Raw genomic sequence first — 18774 nt, forward strand, 5'->3', positions numbered from 1 at the left:
TACTTGCAACTATAGAAAAGATTGAGGAACCTCTCTTTGCACATATGTGGAAAGATACAGTATATACACTACTAAATGAAACAAGGTATAGGACGATGTGAATAGTATGCTTATTTTTTGTGTATAAAGAAAATAAAAATATATTTGTATTTGCTTTTATCTGCATAAAGAAACTCTGAAAAGAAATAAATAAGTGGATAAAAGTGGTTTCTTTCAACCTGGGTGGGCCTTAGGCACATGGAGATCAGAGTACATGCAAGACTGCATTTTGTATTTTTTAGATTATTGAACCATGTGAATATATTACCAGGTCAATAATTGTATTTTTTTAAAAAGAGGAGGCTGAACTACAAAAAGAGAGAGAGAGAGAGGCACTGCTATGCAAATTGATGTAAATAAATAGGCTTTTAGAAAGAATGCATGAATTTCTCAAAGCGACATTTGTTTTTAAATGAATATGCTTGTTACAAAGACATTCCCCTAACATTAAAGCTAATTCCCTAAGTCCCCCTCCTAAAGTATCACTCTATAGATCTACTTTGAGTTACTCACTGTGTGTAAAAGCAATAACATGACGCTTGTTTGAAAATATGTTACAGGTCATATTTCCTACTAACTTCTCAGGTTGGCCCACATCCCAATTAGTTGAAATCACGCTTTTTGTTTATAGTAACTTGTGACGCACAAATCTCACGATCTATGAATATTACAGTAGAAGATGTTACAGGTACAAAGAAAACGTTACATCTTAAAATATGTGATCTTTCTCTCCCTATCAGAAAACAAAAGAAAGTTTTAAAAATCCAATTTGTTCAAATTACTTAAAAGAATAAAAAAAGACCTCCACTATTAAAACAACCAAAGCCTTTCAGCCATATAACTTGGTCATTAAAAAATGAGTCTTACCTTACTTCAGCTGGTGGAATTGGGGAATAGGGATTTGCAGAACAAGCCAGAATTCTAATGACTGCTCCAGGATGATAGGTTTCCAGAACATGAACAGCTGTCGGATACACCTGTTGTTCAAAACTAAGTTCCACATAGTCTTGGCTTTGAAAATTAGGCGGTGTCCTCTTGAATGGCAAGGAAGCGCTCGGACACTGATCCCACCATGTTCCGTAAGTTCGAAATACAGCTGTCTGAGTGAAGTCACCAGAACTTGGAAATACATTTGGTACACCTGCCAAATTCCACATGGTATAGGACATACTATTCTCACTTCCATAATGGGAACTGAAATCCACTACTTCTTTGGCATACTGGACTACCTCTGCGTTGAGAGGGGAAGTCCGGCTGTTTGATTCTATAGTTCTATGGCTGTTCATCATTTCTCCTCTTGTAGCTGTCCTGGCTCGGCGCCGAAGGCATATATAATAAAACATAGTCAGAACTGTTAACATGGGAAAGACTGGTGACATCTAGGTGTGAATAATGAAGCTTCAAAAGGTCAGGTGTCCTCAGTAAGACGCATGAACTCTTTGAAGGATGTTCTAAAAAAAATGAATGGCTTGGTAAAGTAAAAACAACTCAAATATACAGAAAAATGCATGGATAAGGTAATAATCAGGCTTTTTCCCCAATGTAATTTCCCAGAACGAAACTGAAAAAGCAAAATTCACTGTAAATGTAAATCTCTGGCATAATTAATCGAATGAATTTTTAAGAAACCTAAAAATTGATAATGTATACAATTCTATGCTATATGGGAAGCAAAACTGATATTATATGGCAATGGAAAGTATATGATCCAAAAAACCCTATTTTATACAGAATTATAACTATCTTTCAAAAAATACCAAAGTCCCTGAACTTCTAAAATGAAAATCATTTAAAATATATGGCAAACCACGAAAACATTGCTTTAAATCCAAAAGAACCTTAAGGCATTTTAGAATTTCACATTTTAACAAACGATTCCCTATTGTTAATTATTACTCACCTCCCAACATGCTAAGTACAGATTTCACATTACGGGAATATAGTTTTCTGGAGCTGACAGTTAATGCAGGCCAACTAAATTAACTGCCTTCCACATCACAGATCACCAGGCAGTGTTTAATTTATAACTCTTAGCAGTATTTGTTAGGGCAGTCCATGGCTGGCTGGCATCTGGTTTGCTGCCAGATACTCTTAGAAATCACTCACCCCAGAGAGAATGGTCACAGGATACACACAGGAAATGCAAAAGTTGGCATTCATCCATGTGGCCTGAAAATCGCATGCTGATTTCAGGTTCAAATGTTGAAATGTCACATTCTTTTACCTATAAGACAACAGTTTTAGAAGATCTTTTTATTTCCAACTTCGGAAGTCAAATATCCCAAAAAGACTACAGATCATCTTTTAGATAAATAGACAAAGACAGATAAACAGCTACTTATTAAGTAGAACTTTTAAACCGAACAGGTCACATATTTCTGAATTTTGAGGACAATTCTGAATAATATAATTTTAAAATTTCATGACAGAATGTAATAAAGATGTAATAACGACCCCTTTTTATATAAACAACACAAACCTATAGCTTATGAGTCCAAGTATGTGGGTAGACATATATTATGGGGACCAAACAGTATTTTTTATCTCATTGTTTTATTTTTATTTAAAAACAATTTCTGAGTGTAGTTGACACACAATGTTACATTAGGTTCAGGTGTACAACATTGTGATTTAACATCTCTACACGTTATGCTGTGCTCACCACAAGTGTAGCTACCATCTGTCACCAGACGCTATCACCATGTCATTGACCATAGTCCCTATGCGGTACCTTTTATTCCCAAGACTTATTCATTCCATAACTGGAAGCCTGTCTCCCTCACTCCTCACCCATTTTGCCTATTCCCCACCCCCCTTTCCTCTGGCAACCATCAGTGTTCTCTACATTTATAGGTCTGATTCTTTTTGTTTATTCATTTGTTTTGTTTTTTAGATTCCACATATAAGTGAAATCATAAAGTATTTGTCTTTCTTTGACTAATTTCAATTAGCATAATGGCCTCTAGGTCCATCCGTATTGCCGCCACACATGGCAAGAGCTCATCCTTTTTTATGGCCATATAATATTCCTCTGTAGATGCGTGTGTGTGTGTGTGTGTGTGTGTGTGTGTGTGTGTGTGTGTTTACATCTTCTTTATCTATTCATCTATCAATGGACAACTTAAGTTGCTTCCATACCTTGGTTATTGTAAATAATGCTGCAAAGAAATAGGGGAGCATATCTTTTTGTGTTAGTGTTTCTGTTTTCTTTGGATAAATACCCAGCAGTGGAATTATTGGATCATATGGTAATTCTATTTTTAATTTTTTGAAGAACCTCCATACTGTTTCCCACAGTGGCTGCACCAATTAGATTCCCACCACCAGTACACAAGGGTTTCTTTTTCTCCACATCCTCGCCAACACTTGTTATTTCTTGTCTTTTTGATTTTAGCCATTCTGACAGGTGTCAGGTGATATCTCATTGTGGTTTTGATTTGCATTTCCCTGATGATTAGTGATGTTGAGCATCTTTTCATGTGTCTATTGGCCATCTGTATGTCTTCTTCAGAAAAATGTCTATTCAGGTCCTCTGCCCACTTTTTAATCAGACTGTTTCTTGAAGGTAGGATCTAGCCAAAGATCTTCATTTCTCAAAGTACTCAGTACATGGTAGGCACAAAATATTTGACATGTTGACAGAAAGGTGATGAACAAACAATGCTATAAAAGTCTAAAATAATGTAAGATTACATAACAGTATTCTTATGCCTCTTAATCCCAGCCAGATCCAAACACACTGAAAGGCTTGATAAAATGTAACCAGTAAAACAATATATAAAGAACTGAGCTTGAAACAAGTGAGGAAAATCCACAGTTGTGAGAAACAGAGGAAAGAGAGCAGGAGCTTGAAGCTAATACAGCTCCTGGAACCAGGTACAGGCCTTACTGGTTATAAGGGGCTTTCTAACACTCATACAGAGAAGTGATCTCAAGCCACAGGTCACATGTAGAAAGATCTTCATAAAGCCGAAAATCAGGAAAGATCACCCTGTTAAAACCAGAAATATGAAAACTCAGTGGCCAGGAAGCCTAAGGAGACATAACCTTAATTCGGGTAATGGGGAAAAGGCGCCAGAGGGAAATCACAACCCTATTAGGTGTACATCACACACCAAGCATGGGCCTAAATTCATACTACCTTCATGAGTTAGAATCTCTACCCCAGGGGCGCCTGGGTGGCACAGCGGTTAAGCGTCTGCCTTCGGCTCAGGGCGTGATCCCGGTGTTATGGGATCGAGCCCCACATCAGGCTCCTCCGCTATGAGCCTGCTTCTTCCTCTCCCACTCCCCCTGCTTGTGTTCCCTCTCTCGCTGGCTGTCTCTCTCTCTGTCGAATAAATAAAATCTTTAAAAAAAAAAAAAAAAAAAGAATCTCTACCCCAACTCCAAGCCAAAAACATTTAAAAAGATAAAGTAGCCTTGAACTGGTAAAACTTTAGAAGCTCGTAGGGGCAGATGTGAAACCTCTTTGCAGGGACACTTCCATGACACACAATACAGGACAGACTAAACACTAAGGTACATCACAGTAAAAACTTACGCCAAGGGAAAGTGAACCACGATGAAGGACAGTCAGTAGGCAGGCTCACGAAATGGACAAACTTGCATCCCAAGAGCAAGAAATAGAACAACCTGAACAAGACATTTTTCTGGAGAAGAATAATAACACATGTATTAAAATAAACAAGGTGTTTCTGCAGCACACGTTCCTAGTGCTGATGTACCATGAATCAACAAATCAGATTCACCTCAGGAAATATAACACCAAGTGCTAAAGTATAGGTCATGTTATAAACGTGGGAAAAAATAATTATCTAGTATATCACTTCTTTATTCAAATCTTTCACCTACCACAAGCATAAATCTCTCACAAAAAAAATTACAACTGCACAAACTCAAATCTTTAATGCAAAAATTTAAAATGATACAGCTCCTTTACCATATACACTTTATTTCAAAATAGGCCCCCAAGTATATTAACAAGGGTAACTGTCCAAAGAATTGACTTGGTCCTTCTCTTTCTTAAAAGAATAAAATAAATTGCAAAAATGAAATTTAAAAAAAGGACAGAATTCCAACTGCCAAAGTGGACGGATGAGTTTGGCTATAAAATCTTTTTTTTAAAGATTTATTTATTTATTTGAGAGAGACAGAGACAGAGAGAGAACGTGCGGGGGAGGGGCAGAGGGAGAAAGTCCCAAGCCAACTTCAAGGAGAGCACAGAATCAGAAACGAGCCTCAATCCCACCACCCTGAGACCACAACCAAAAACAACCAGAACAGAAACCAAGAGTTGGAAGCTCAACCGACTGCGCCATCCGGGTACCCCAGCTATATAATCTTTGGACATCACTTCTCATTCACTCCACAGTCTATATAAACTGCTTCAAATAAGCTTCTTTCACTTTCTTTATAAAACTGCATTTATTGGAAAGTAAAAATTTTATAAAACCAAAGAAGTATCTGCAAAATAAGATATCATCATTCATGTGAACTTTCACAACCATTCTTGGCATAAAGATTGAGAAAAATTGTGAAAGTCAAATTCTATTTGACACACCAAGCCACAAACTTTCTGTTTCCCAGCTAGCTGCTACTACTATAGATTATGGGATAATATCAAAAGCAGCAAGAATGCCATATGAGCAATACCATCTTTAAGCCGCGTTAAAGTTAAGTAAAATTTTACGCTGAAGCAACATATGTAAAAGTGAGTTATAAACTGTAAATATATGTATTATATATTCAAGTTTCTGCAGAGTAGAAGAGAAATGTAAATGGATGCTTTATTTTTCCAACTATGAGTAACAATAATCGTTATTTTTTGTAAGATAAAGCTAAAAATGACATTTTTGAAAGAAGGAAAAGCAGTGTACAGTACACTGAAAAAGCAAATATATTTATTCTTTTCCAGCCATCCTATTCAGAAAAATGTAATAAAATTAAACCCTGTTTTTGAAAATAAACAAGACATAGAAATAAAAAAGGAAGTGTGCAATCCCATTGTTAAAACCCTTCATTGATTCTAAACTCCTTTCTAATCAACTAAGATGAGGCTATAAAAGTGTTTGGGGGGGGTGGGGAAGAACATATGGAGAAGAAAGGATAGCTCACTCTATTTTTCCCTGGGAAATGAAGCTGAAAAAGGGAACAGAGGCATAGTCTCAGAACTCATGTGGGCAGCAATGGCCAATGCTGAAGTCCAAATCGTCCGTGTACTGTCTGGACTTTTGCCAAGGCATGGAGGCAATCTGAGATAACCAATGAATATCCCAACGGGCAATGAACCAAATGCAAAAGATACAATAACTCTATTTTATGAGGAAAGTGGGATTCAAAGACAAAATTACTTTTCCCACCTGGTGCAAATAAATAAATATTAGTCTGGTACACTAAAGTAGTCCAAAAGGGTGATTATAAAATATACCTTTTGAGAGACATTTTCTTTTCCAGTTCATTCAAAATGCTACTTTAATTTTTAAAACTCTCACAACATATACAAATATTATTTTCCATTTAACAAAAAGTCACAATTAGAAATAGGGTGATCCTTATTTTATTAGTTGTTTAACCCAATTACTTATCAATAATGGCTATGAGGGGAGAAATTCTCCACAACACACGAACTTTTATACTAGCACAATCAAGGAATACAGAACAACAGCCATTTTAACTTCTATCCTGAGACTTTCATACTCCTTGGGAAACAACTTGCTTTACACAACATGATTTTATTATAATACAACTTTATTTTCAACTACATCTTTCATATTATAAAATGCTTAACAAAGTTAAATAATACAATTACAGAGAAAGCAGTAACAGTGGAAAAGAGAAATTAAGAGGTATAGACAAGGGAGAACATATGTTTTCTACTGAGATTTGAAGTGAGATGGGGAGTCGATGAGGCGGAGAGAAGCAGGATGGCAGGAACTGCAGAGAAGTCGGCTCCTGCTCCGGCTCCGGCACAGGAGAGACAGGAAGGAAAAGGACTTTTCATAAAATAAACAAAAGGAGGTGATCAGAATGAACTCGAACCAGGACCACACCAAGGCCAGGTTCACAGTGGGATGAAAGAACCTAGAAACAAGCTTAAAACTCCAAAAGGATTCTCAACCTAAAGTGACAAGATAGAGGAAAAGAAAAAAGGACAGGCAACGAGGCACAGCCAGATACCGAAGTCACAACACAGTCCTGCTGCAGAATGGCCCAAAGACACCAGCCGATGAAGTGACAGGGAAAGACGAGGGTCTAGGCAGCTCCGCGGCATCACACCAAAATGTAATAGAGTCCATAATGTGGTAAGAAATCAAGATAAAAAGGCCAAACCTGGTAATGTCATCATTTCTGAAGCCTACCGAAACTGATCGAGAGACACTATTTTGAGGAAAGGGCTTTTCTGGACAAGTCTAGAAATCCAGACATCGGTGAATAGAGGAAAATATCAATCAAAAAGAGGGGAATTATATTTCAATTCAGTGCAGCAGCTGCCACTCACAACCGGCCCTCTTTCCTGGCCTGCCCCCGCTACGCTTCTAGGGCACCGTGTGCTCCTCTATCTCCTTCTGCCTGTCTGATAACCTCTCCTCCCTGAGCCCTCTTCCTCTTCATTCTCCAGTAGATAGAGGTACCAGTAAGAGAAGGCTGTCTTTTAATAAAATAACACCCAAGAATGTTCCACTTACCTTGGCACGTCTTCTCCCCTCCCTTCCATTTCCACACTCACCACTTTTGCTGTAGAGCAACTGCCTACCCCCAACCACACTCGTGCTTGCACAGCTCAGAATCTTCAAGTCTTCCACTGAGGCTGGGCTACTCGGGAACGCCCTTGGCACCCTCCTAGTCATCCTTTAAGGTCACGTACAGACTTGGTCTACCACTCACTTTTTCTCTGCTCTTACATTTTTGTGTGCCATTTCTTACACAGTGAGAGATCTTTCTCTACGCTAATAGACTATGAATTCCTCAAGTTCGGGGAATATGACTTAATCATAACTACATCCTTAGGGCTTAGCAAATGCCAATATATGTTCAATAAGCATTTGTTCTGTTTTCTGAAGATGGGCAGAGAAGATGGCGGGACAGAATTAAAATAAACACAGAAATGAAACCAAGGACTCTTCAAGATAAGAACAAGAGGACTGAAAAATTAAGCAAAAAGAGTTCCATATCCTGACACAGAGCAAAAGAGGGGAAAAATGGATAATAAAAACCGAAACACAATAGGTAAAAATCAAATGTATGAACTTCTTTGAAGCCATCCAATAAGGAATAGTATACATATTGAAATTTTACTGTTCAAAGAGAATGTAAAAAAGTAGTAACCTCTGTTAGTACAAAAGCAGCCCCTGAACACATAAAAGAGACTTGACCTTGGCTACAAAGAAACTCTGATTGAAATTAAAGAAAGATTCATGAAAGAGATGATTGGAGAGGTAAAAGGAAACTATTTCCTCAAATACAATGAGTTTTTTTTAACACCCCAAATCTGCGTTAAGACCATAGAATGATTAAGAAGAACTGGAAAAACTATGAGTGGAAAAGAAGTTCTTAGAAAAACTTATAACCTAGGAACAAGAGGGCAGAGACAAGTCAAGGAAGGCAATAATAAAAGAGCCAGGTTGACACTGTTCTGGTATTAGATGAGCTAGGGAGGAGCACTGTAATTATTTACATTTCAACGTACTATATTAAAATAATGTACCAGTGTCAGTAAGGAGACTATTGGAATGGAATATTACAACTTTACATGCCTCTCTCTTCTTCTACGTAAATTCTCCTCCAGTTAAAACACTTTTATTCTGATTACAGTTTTTATTCAACAAGGCCCCAATATAGAATAAACATGTAGAGTTCTTAACTGAGCCAAGTGTTATGGACAGGGAAAATACAGCTTCCTAGCCAGCTTCAAAGCTTCTTGAAAATCCAGGCAAACAGAACAAAAGAAAGCAGAGGAACCACTCAGGAAGAAAAAATCCTAAAGCCAAGGAAAAATCCTGAAAACCAAAAAGACAAACCATACCTCTTTCTCTTCCAGGAATCAACGTAGGACTTAAAAATACAAAAAGTATGGGGGCGCCTGGGTGGCACAGTGGTTAAGCGTCTGCCTTCGGCTCAGGGCGTGATCCCGGCATTGTGGGATCGAGCCCCACATCAGGCTCCTCTGCTATGAGCCTGCTTCTTCCTCTCCCACTCCCCCTGCTTGTGTTCCCTCTCTCGCTGGCTGTCTCTATCTCTGTCAAATAAATAAATAAAATCTTTAAAAAAAAATACAAAAAAATATGGCAACAACGGGCATTTCAAAACTTTTGCTAGTTAATGAACAAATGGTGAGGACCACATAAGAAGTGCATAAGAAGTCAAATCAGGAATAAATTTGCCAGAAAACAAGGGAGAAGATTTAGAATAAATTTAACCTAGAAATTGATAATGGTTAGTTCTCTCTCCTTTCTTTCCTAAACTTTCTTTAACAAGCATATCTCAACTTATGAACTATTTCATGACCATTCTTTAGTAGAGAGAGAAAGGAATCGAGGAGTCAATGTTCTCTTTTTGTTTTAAAAAGCAGAGCTGTAGGGATAGATGTTTGGTGATTTAATACAATGGACCTGAAAACCCTCTTCCTGCCCAAAGTGCTATCTCACAAAGTGACAGGAAGGACATGTTTCTAATAACACAGGTATGATATATAAAGTACCTTAGATAAGATGCCCCCATGCCATATTCTCTATAGCTCACCTTTTCTTCCCTTGTTAATGATGGGTAAGAACAAACCATTTGAATGGGAAGAACGGCGAATTTAGAATAACTCTAAACCTTTGGCAGATACACAATATATATTTAACTAAAATCTAAAATGTTAGGGATAACTGGCTAAGGGCAATTTTAGTAGACTCGCTGGAGAGAAAAAAAAAATCTCTCTAGCTACTAAAACCATAAAGTATATTGAATTTACTTTATTCAAATACTAACTATATATTTTTGTACAGTAAAATAAAGAGATTTTACCTAATAGAAATATATTGAATTTACACTTAGCCTTCCTAACAAAAATCTAACTACAAGATCATAGGTATGTCACTGCTAACCATTCATGCTAAAAGAGCAATTAACTAAAATGGTATAATACTGTTAAATTAACTTTGGTATGAAATTTAATGTAACCACCTCCAGAATCTAAATGTAGAATGTTTCCATCAGCCCAAAAGGCTCACTGCTGCTCCGTCCCAATCACCCATCCACTTCCTGCACCAGATAAAAAATAACCTGCTTCCTATCACTATAAATCAGATTGTCCTTTATTCTAGTTACATACAAATGAAATAATATGTACGTATTCCTTTGCGTCTAGGTTATTCTGCACAGCCTATCTTTAGATTTATCCCTATTGGTATGTGTATCAGTAGTTTGTTCCTTTTTATTGCTGAATCGTATCCATTATAGGGACATATCCACTCACCTGTTGATAAACATTTGGGTTGTTTCTTGTGCCAAAGTGTTTCTAAAATGGCTGCCAGCATCTTACATTTCCACCAGCAATATCTGAGACTTCTAGCTGTTCCACATCCTAATCAATAGCCAATGTTGTCAGTCTTGAGCCATTCCGGGGGGTGGGTGGTAACTATCTTGTTTTAATTTGCGTTTCTCAATTGACTAGTAATGATGTGGAGCAATTTTTCACGTCTTTGCCATTTGTATCTTCTTTAGTGAAATGTCTATTTTGCCCATTTTTTAGAATCAGGTTTTTTTGTTTTTGTATTATTGAGCTGTAAGAGTTCTTTGTACCTTCTAGATACAAGCTTTTTATCAGATATATGTTTTGCAAACATTTCCTCTCAGTCTGTGCCTGGCTTTTCATCTATCTGATAATATCTTTTAAAGAGAAAACTTTTCAATTTTTATTAAGTCCAATGTATCATTTTTTTTCTTTTTATGCCATATTTTTGTGTATCCTAGCAAACATTTTACTTAAGAGCAATGTCAAGCATAATTTCAGAAGGGTAAACTCTGGGACAGATAATATTTAATACCTTAAACCTGGGAACAGTTAATTACAGATTAATGAAATTTTAAGAGGATACCAAACTGGATGCTGCAAACACTTCCAGTGGGAATGCAAAATGGTACAACCCCTGGAAAACTTTGGCAGTTTATTATAAAGCACAACATACCCTTCCAAACCATCTAGAAATCCCACTCCTACATTATTCATTCAAGTGCACTGAAAACTTATATTCAAACAAAAACCTGTACACAAATATTTGTATATTTATTCATAATGACTCCAACCTGGAAACATGAAAGATGTCCTTCAACAGGTGAAAGGATAAACAACCATATATCCGTACAATGAAATATTACTCAGTAATAATACAGAATGAACCACTGATTCAGCAAATAGCACAGATGAACCTTAAGATGATTTTGTAAGTGAAAAAGGCTACACCCAAAGGCTACATACTGTAGAACTTCATTTATAGGATATTCTGGAAAAGGCAAAACTACAGGGAAAGCAAACAGCTGATTGCGAGGGAGTTAGAGGAAAAGAGGGGTTGACTCCAATGACTACAAAGGGCCCACACAAAGGAATTCCTTGGGTGATAGAATGGTTCTGCATGCTTTTGATTTCAGTCTTTGTTTTGGACCAAAACAAAATCAAGTTGGAGATCTGATAGCCTCATATTAGCTTATTTCTGGGGGTCCTACTTTATTAGTCTGTTCTTGACCAGCACACTCTGAAAGGTATCTATTAGTTGACATGTCCAGCCTATTCACTGTGTGTAGGACAAAGCCTGATCACAGAGGCCTTTCCACTTACCTGGCTTTAGGGAACTACCTGTCTGGAAGAGAGAAGAGTGACCTTCATGACTTTACAGAGATTCCCAACCAGGAACAAATCAGCCAACATAGATCTGCATTTATATGTAGGAGTAGAATTACCCATCTTAAAGACAAGGAAACAAGCTGGGCAATAAGAGCGAGTGGTCTCCCATAAAAGTAAACAATGAGAGAGTAGTTTTAAAATTATAATTGTTATCTTTAGTGTGAATTAATGGAGTATAGGATTCACAAAACAAGGAGAAATTAATTTTTAAAAATTTTAAGGTCTTTGAAATTAAAAACATGGTGGCCAAATTAAAAATTTAAATGAAAAAATGATAAGTAACTTAGAACACAGAGGTAAGAAACCTAATGCCTATATAAAGTGAATGCAAGAGACCAAAGCTGGTGGAAATTCAAGGAAATGCTAGAAGATAGTGTAATATTTCAGGATTTCTAAAGAAAAAAACTGACTCAAACTCTTATTCACATAGAAAAACAAACAACACAATGAAAAATATTTCTGGACATGCAAATATACTTCCTATAACTCTTCTTAAAAAAATCTTCAGGAAAGTATTCCACTCAAAAAAAAAAAAAAGAAAGAAAGAAAAGTAAATATTTTTAAAAGGGAAAGATGGAATATTCAAGTAATTAGTGACCTTACAGTCAAATTTAAATCTTTACAGATACAGTACTGGTGCAGATGAAAAGGATGGTTAGGGGGGGAAAAAAACCACAAGTAATGTAAAAAAGAAATCAAATCAACAAAACTAAGAATGTAGGGAAGGCAAGGAGTCACAGCCTCACATTATTGAATGGAGATAAAAGGGAAACAGAGATGATTTGAGATTTTCTGAACTGCATTGCAAGGGAGAGGAAAAAAAAGGTAAATATATGAATAGGTTAAATTTTCCTATTAAAACAAAGCCTTTTGCACAAGGGATGTTTGTAACTCTTCTGTATTTTGACTATGGTGGTGGCCACAAGATATACATAAAATTGCAGAAAATTAAATGCAAACACACACAAGCGCATGTAAAAGTCATAAAATCTGGATAAGATCTGTAGGTCGTACCAATGTCAATTTCCTGGGTGTAATACTGTACTATCGTCATGCAAAATGTTACCACAGGAGGAAATGAGGTGAAGTGTACATAGGATTTCTCTGTATTATTTCTTATAATTGCATATGAATCGATAATTATCTTTTTTTTTTTTTTTTTTTCCAGAGGGAGAGGAGGGAGAGAGAGAATCTTAAGCAGGCTCCACACTCAGGGCAGAGCCCAATGTGGGGTTTTATCTCATGACCCTGAGATCAGGACCGGAGCCAAAATCCCAAAATCAAGAGTCGGACGCTTAACCAACTGAGCCATCCAGGTGCCCCTCTATAATTATCTTTCTAAAAAAAGTTTAAAAATGCAAAAAAATAAAGACAAACTTTTGAATTAGGAGGAGAGAAGACTAGAGAGAGAAATAAAAGTCCAACTATATGATGTTTGATGTTTAAAAGAGGCAAGTAAAGCAAAATGATGGGGAAATGACTAAAATTAAACATATGGGCAATAAAGATCTGGTACACGCAAAACTGACAGAGATGGCAACAGTAATATCAGACAGTGTAGACTCCAAGGCAAAACGGATTAAACAAGGCAAAAAGGGTATTTTACATTTTGTAAGACTGAAATCCAAACAATTACACATAGGATGAATTCAATCAAATTCAGAGTCAGAGTAGGAAATCAACATATTCTGCTTACTGATTTGTCAATTTTGAGGGAAAAAATAACATAGTATAATAAATGTGTCAGGAAAAACAACAGGAAAAGGATGGCTTATCCAAAAAAATGTTTTAGAAAAATGTCCAGATATTTAGAAAAATAAATTTGGAATATTATCACAGCAACCATTTTTAATCTAAATTTATGATACAAAATATCCAATTAAGGGAATTTGTACAAAGTATTTTAATAATCTTGGGGTGAAAACTTAGAGGTCATAAAGGAAGACAATAATAGAATTGACAACATAAATATTATAAAAATTTCTGTAAAACAAAAGTTCCCAGAAACAGCATTAAAAGAATAGACTATGAAAAAAAAAATACTATCAAATGGTGTACAAAGTCACTAGTAGCCACAACATGTAAAAAGCTATTACAAACCAGTAAGAAAAAGAAACACTTCAACAGAAAACTAGAGGATGAACATATGTTACAAAAGAATGCAAATGACCAATAATTTACAGATATTTAACTCCATCAATAACAAAGAAATGCAAAATTAAAACAGTCAAAACATAGCATTTTTCATCCATAGAATTACTATAATGTAAAAAGTGATTTATCACCTTGATACAACTCTTCACAGGTCTCTCTTGTTTCTGCATGTGCCCTTTGTTCCAGACTATCTTTTCAAGGATGTCTAAATAGGAAACATCCATGGCAGATAAAGAGTTTCCCTTTGGAGTAGAGGGCAGGTTTATTGATTATCCAGCATAATAAATATAATGCCTCTCTCTAGGGCAAAGGTTAAGCAAGTTTACTCACAGCCCATTATGAGAGATTCAGGTTCCCTAAACTCAGGGTTCCTGTCCTGTAATGTAATCTACCGTGTGTGCTAGAGTCATCTCGTCCTTATCACATCACCAGGCACAAACTGAGGTTCGAGGAAGCAGCACAAGAAAATGATGATACTCTGGCTGCTGCTGTTGCTGTGCTTGGTCTCTGGCCCTGGAGTCTCATGTCTTTGGCCATATCCACGAAACTGTTGACTTGCAAGTAGGGTAAAATCTCAAGATATGTGACAATCCATGGCAATGATACGGCAGCAGCAGCATTCTTATAAAGTGTATAAATTTACTCTTTCAACACCTTTGGAAAGCGATATGGCACAGTCTTTTTAAAATGTATATAGCCTTTGACCCAGCAATTGCTTGTCTAAGCATTTACACCAAGGAAATAAACAAATGTGCTAATATATACAAACAAATGATCCCAAATTTATGTCTATTACAGAAATAAATTTGAAATAGCTTAAATATCAACAGGGAATCAGTTAAACAAATTTTAGTTTATTTCTACACTGAAATACCAAAAAGACTTTAAAAAGATAATGTTATATGCACTGACATAGAAAGATGTTCATCAATTATTACTAACTGGAAGTTATAGAAAATTATATATTATACACTGCCATTTATGAAACAAATGTAGACTTATACGCATGTACTTTTGGTGTCTGGACGGAGAACAAATGATTAATGATGATCTCTGAGAAATGGGTTTATGGAGTAGGGCACACAACACTTTTACTTTCTCCTCTGGCTACTTCTATATTACTTGACTTTCTTTTGAAGAACGTATATATTTATTTTATAATCTAATAAAGTTCCTAAGCATCTGTTATGGCAGCACTTGAAAATTCATTACATTTAAGACATCCAGTTGGGATGGTAAAGTATAAATGGACAAGGGGCTGTTCTGGGTGTCACTTCTATAGGCACTTACCCTCAGAGCTGCTGAAACCAGGTACAGAAAGTCCTGAGTCATAGCTGAAGAGTGACACACTACACTTACTAATAATACAATCCAAAGTTAAAAGACATGCAGATTTTGAACAGCTGCTTTTCTACGTACAACTCTATATGGCAAGTTCTGAGGTACCAAGAGAAGGGATTTATTTAGCAATGGTTAATGATTCAATGACCCATGAAATAGGTTAGCTTAAAAAAATAATAATTTCAAGAATAGACAAGTAATTTTAAAGGGGTGGGGAGGGGTTGTGGTGGTAAGGACGCCTGGGTGGCTTAGTCGGTTGAGCATCCAACTCTTGATTTCGGCTCAGGTCATGATCTCAGTGTCTTGGGATGGAGCCCCTGCTCTGTGGGTTGGGCTCTGCGCTCACTGCAAGTCTGTTTGAATCTTCTCTTTCCCTCTCCCTCTGCCCCTCCCCGCTGCTCAAACTCTCTCTATAAATAAATAAATAAATAAATAAATAAATAAATAAAATCTTTAAAAATAAATAAAAAATAGAACATTAAGTGTTGTCATTACAAAAATATTTAGTGGTCTACAATATGCCAGACACTGTTTGAATCACTAGACATTAAACACATTACAAAGCTAGAGTAAGAAAAGCAGCATGGTACCAGCACAAGAAGCCAGAGATCACTGAACAGCAGTTCTGAAAACGTCCTCAGAACACACAAGAATTAGGACCTTGGATAAATAGAGTATTTGTTATCAGTAGGGAAAAACAGAATCCAAGAAATGATGATGGGATCAATGGCTAATAATTTTGGGTGGGGGGAAGCGCCTTACTTCCTTTCTCATACTAAAAATACATTTGAGATAGGTTAAAGATTTTTGGATGAAGACTAAGATCATTAAAAGTACTAGAAGAAAACAGGTGAGATATATATATATATAAATATATAAATATATATATTTACAGTTCATGTGGCAAAAAGTCTAGGAGGACACCAAAGTTAGCTCCATGAAGTTAAGACAGAATGTTGATCAAGGAAAATTATGATGATGAGGCAGAGACTAAGACAGCAAAGAACAAAGGGGCAGTTTTTGCTAACTGACCATATCTGAAAATAAAAGACAGCAGTTAACAATATTTTAAGATGCCGTGTACAGAGTACTATAATTGCATTACTTGATCACAGCATTATAAAGAAGAAATTAACCATTTTACATTGAGATGACCTCTCTGATTTTCAAGTCAGTAACAGAAGAGAAGCGCAGGAAATCGCAGGGTTCAGAAAAGCCAAAATCTGAGACAGTTAAAAAAGCTGACACTCAAAAAAGAGGTATGAAAAGAATCCAATTCAATGAGTAATTAGAGAGTGCCTACCATAGGGTGATGCACATGGCCCCTAGGAAGACAAGTACGCTGTCTCTTTCCTCCAGTAACTTAGTATCTAATAAAGAACACTAGGATAGCTGATGTATTAAGAAAATCTCCCTTTACTTAACCAACAGGTATAACATGTAGTACAGAACTAGAGAGGCATTAAGTGAGCTTTTTCAGGATAAAATGTGCCTGAAACCAAGGACTGCACTCCAGGAGGCAGTAAAGGCAGTTTGTGGACTCAAACAAATTGGAACAAACAAGATCACCACACCTGGTGTGAATCCTCCAGGGCAGAACGCCAAACATGGGATCTCGTCAACGCCGCGACCTGACTCTGCCCACGGGTTTATATCACTTTGACTTTCTATTTATTCGTATATTTCAATTAGTGACTGCATCCCGAGGCTATGTGGCAATAAGCATTTGGGAACCATCAAGTCAATCCAAAACCACTCCCACTGTAAGCATGCTGACAAGGAGGCCAAGTGGATGGTCACCATCAGCACTACACTCTAAGGACACCCCTAAACATTGCAACAAGGTTGCTGCGGGTATCTTGCAGCAGTCCTGAAGACATGGGCCTTGTTAGTCAAAAACCATCGATGCCAGAGGGAAACCAAGGCAACACGCACAGGAGCAACAAGTACACAGGCGGGCAGGTGGCCGACGCAGGACTGCAGGGTCAGCACGGCCCGCTGACACCGCGGTGTAAACAACCCTGGGCAGGGTGGGGCAGACAGATACGTCTCACGCCGTGCAGACAGGGTGGGGCAGAGAAGCAGCACCCAAGGCACGTAAACCTCTCACAGGTGCCCAGCAAGCTCCGCAAGCGCGGCGCGGGCTTCGGGGGAGGGGCGACCGGTGGGGACCTCTGCCCAGCGCCCAGGCTCCCCAAGCACGGCGCTCCGCCGTGGCCCGGCCCCGCCCCAGCGCTGAAAGAGGAAGACGGAGACCCGCAGGAGGAAAAAGTAAAGGAAGGGCCGTACCCTGCAGGGTCCGGGAGAGGTGCACGCCGTGGGGTTCACCAGCGACCCAGGCGGCACCGGGAGACGCGGCCGCGGGGGGCGGCTCCTAGAGTCCCGCGCTCCGGCGCGGCAGCGGCCAGGCCAGCCCAGCGCGACCCGGAAGGAAGACGCAAGGACCGCGAGGAGGGGCGAGGCCGAGCCAGGGGAGGGGCGGGGCCAGAGGGGAGGCGGGGCGCCGTTCCCGCCGGCGCCCTGCGCGGCATCTGGACCGCCCTCTCCTAGGCCGAGGGAGGAGCTTCCTACTGACTTCCTGGCCCCAGTCGTACCTATAAATTGCCCAGTTACTACCCAGCAGGCAGTGGTTGAAATCCACTGCGAAGGTAATCCGTTCCTCGCACCTGCCTGCCATCTGTAGCGTAGTCCTGCTAGAGCTTTTGCAGTCCAGAGTTTGTGGGTCAGGTAATGCGTAGGGATTATGGGTGGTAAGGTCCTCAGAGCAAAAGTGGAAAATAAATTATAGGTGCTCTAGAGGCATAATTCACCAAGTTTGCAAACCTCTTCTGCCCCAGATACAAATCCATCCTACAAGCTCATTTCCCTCACATTTGGAAACCTTGATCATGACCTCTCATGAACAAGATGGTCTCACGTCTCTCTTACTCAGTTACTTTTATTTTCAGTAGATACAATATCAACTTTTTAAAGTTTGCATTATACTGATCTCGTTACAAGATTTCCATTAAGATGAAAAAACAGAATCATGAAGAGATGTTAACACGTTACTTGCTATATATTTGTCCCTAAAGAGGCAAAATAATGAAGGTATTTATTTATAAAGTATATATATGAACTGAACTGATATATGATGTGCGATAAAAATTGTATGAAAAACTGGACATTTTTAAAAAGAACATGATGTGCAGTATAAATTGTATGCAAAACTGGACATTTTAAAAAGGAGTTGAATTTTAATCCCCAATCTCCCTTGAGTGTGGGCAGCTTAGTGACTTGTTTCCAAAGAATGCGGAAGGGAGGAAAAAGTAGCTTTATTGCGGAGAAACCTGGTGAACACTACCTTGGCCAGA

General features: G+C 38.0%; 1 protein-coding gene across 2 annotated transcripts in view; it reads right to left on the minus strand.

Moving 5' to 3' along the window:
* FBXL4 (F-box and leucine rich repeat protein 4) overlaps positions 1–17872 on the minus strand; it is an 85164-nt gene extending 67292 nt beyond the window's left edge. Inside the window, exons 1-4 of one of the 2 annotated variants that reach the window (XM_008705014.2) lie at positions 17711–17872; positions 4583–4691; positions 2146–2263; positions 907–1490 (exon numbers count right to left, since the gene is read on the minus strand). In XM_008705014.2, coding sequence (XP_008703236.2) covers positions 907–1418 — 512 coding nt within the window. In that variant the 5' untranslated portion in view covers positions 1419–1490; positions 2146–2263; positions 4583–4691; positions 17711–17872. The remainder of the gene's footprint in view (positions 1–906; positions 1491–2145; positions 2264–4582; positions 4692–17710) is intronic. The other variant, XM_008705013.2, reaches the window with a different exon arrangement.
* Positions 17873–18774: the final 902 nt, after the last annotated feature.

This window comes from Ursus maritimus, unplaced genomic scaffold (genome assembly GCF_017311325.1).
Source record: "Ursus maritimus isolate PB19 unplaced genomic scaffold, ASM1731132v1 scaffold_13, whole genome shotgun sequence".
Taxonomy (NCBI): domain Eukaryota; kingdom Metazoa; phylum Chordata; class Mammalia; order Carnivora; family Ursidae; genus Ursus; species Ursus maritimus.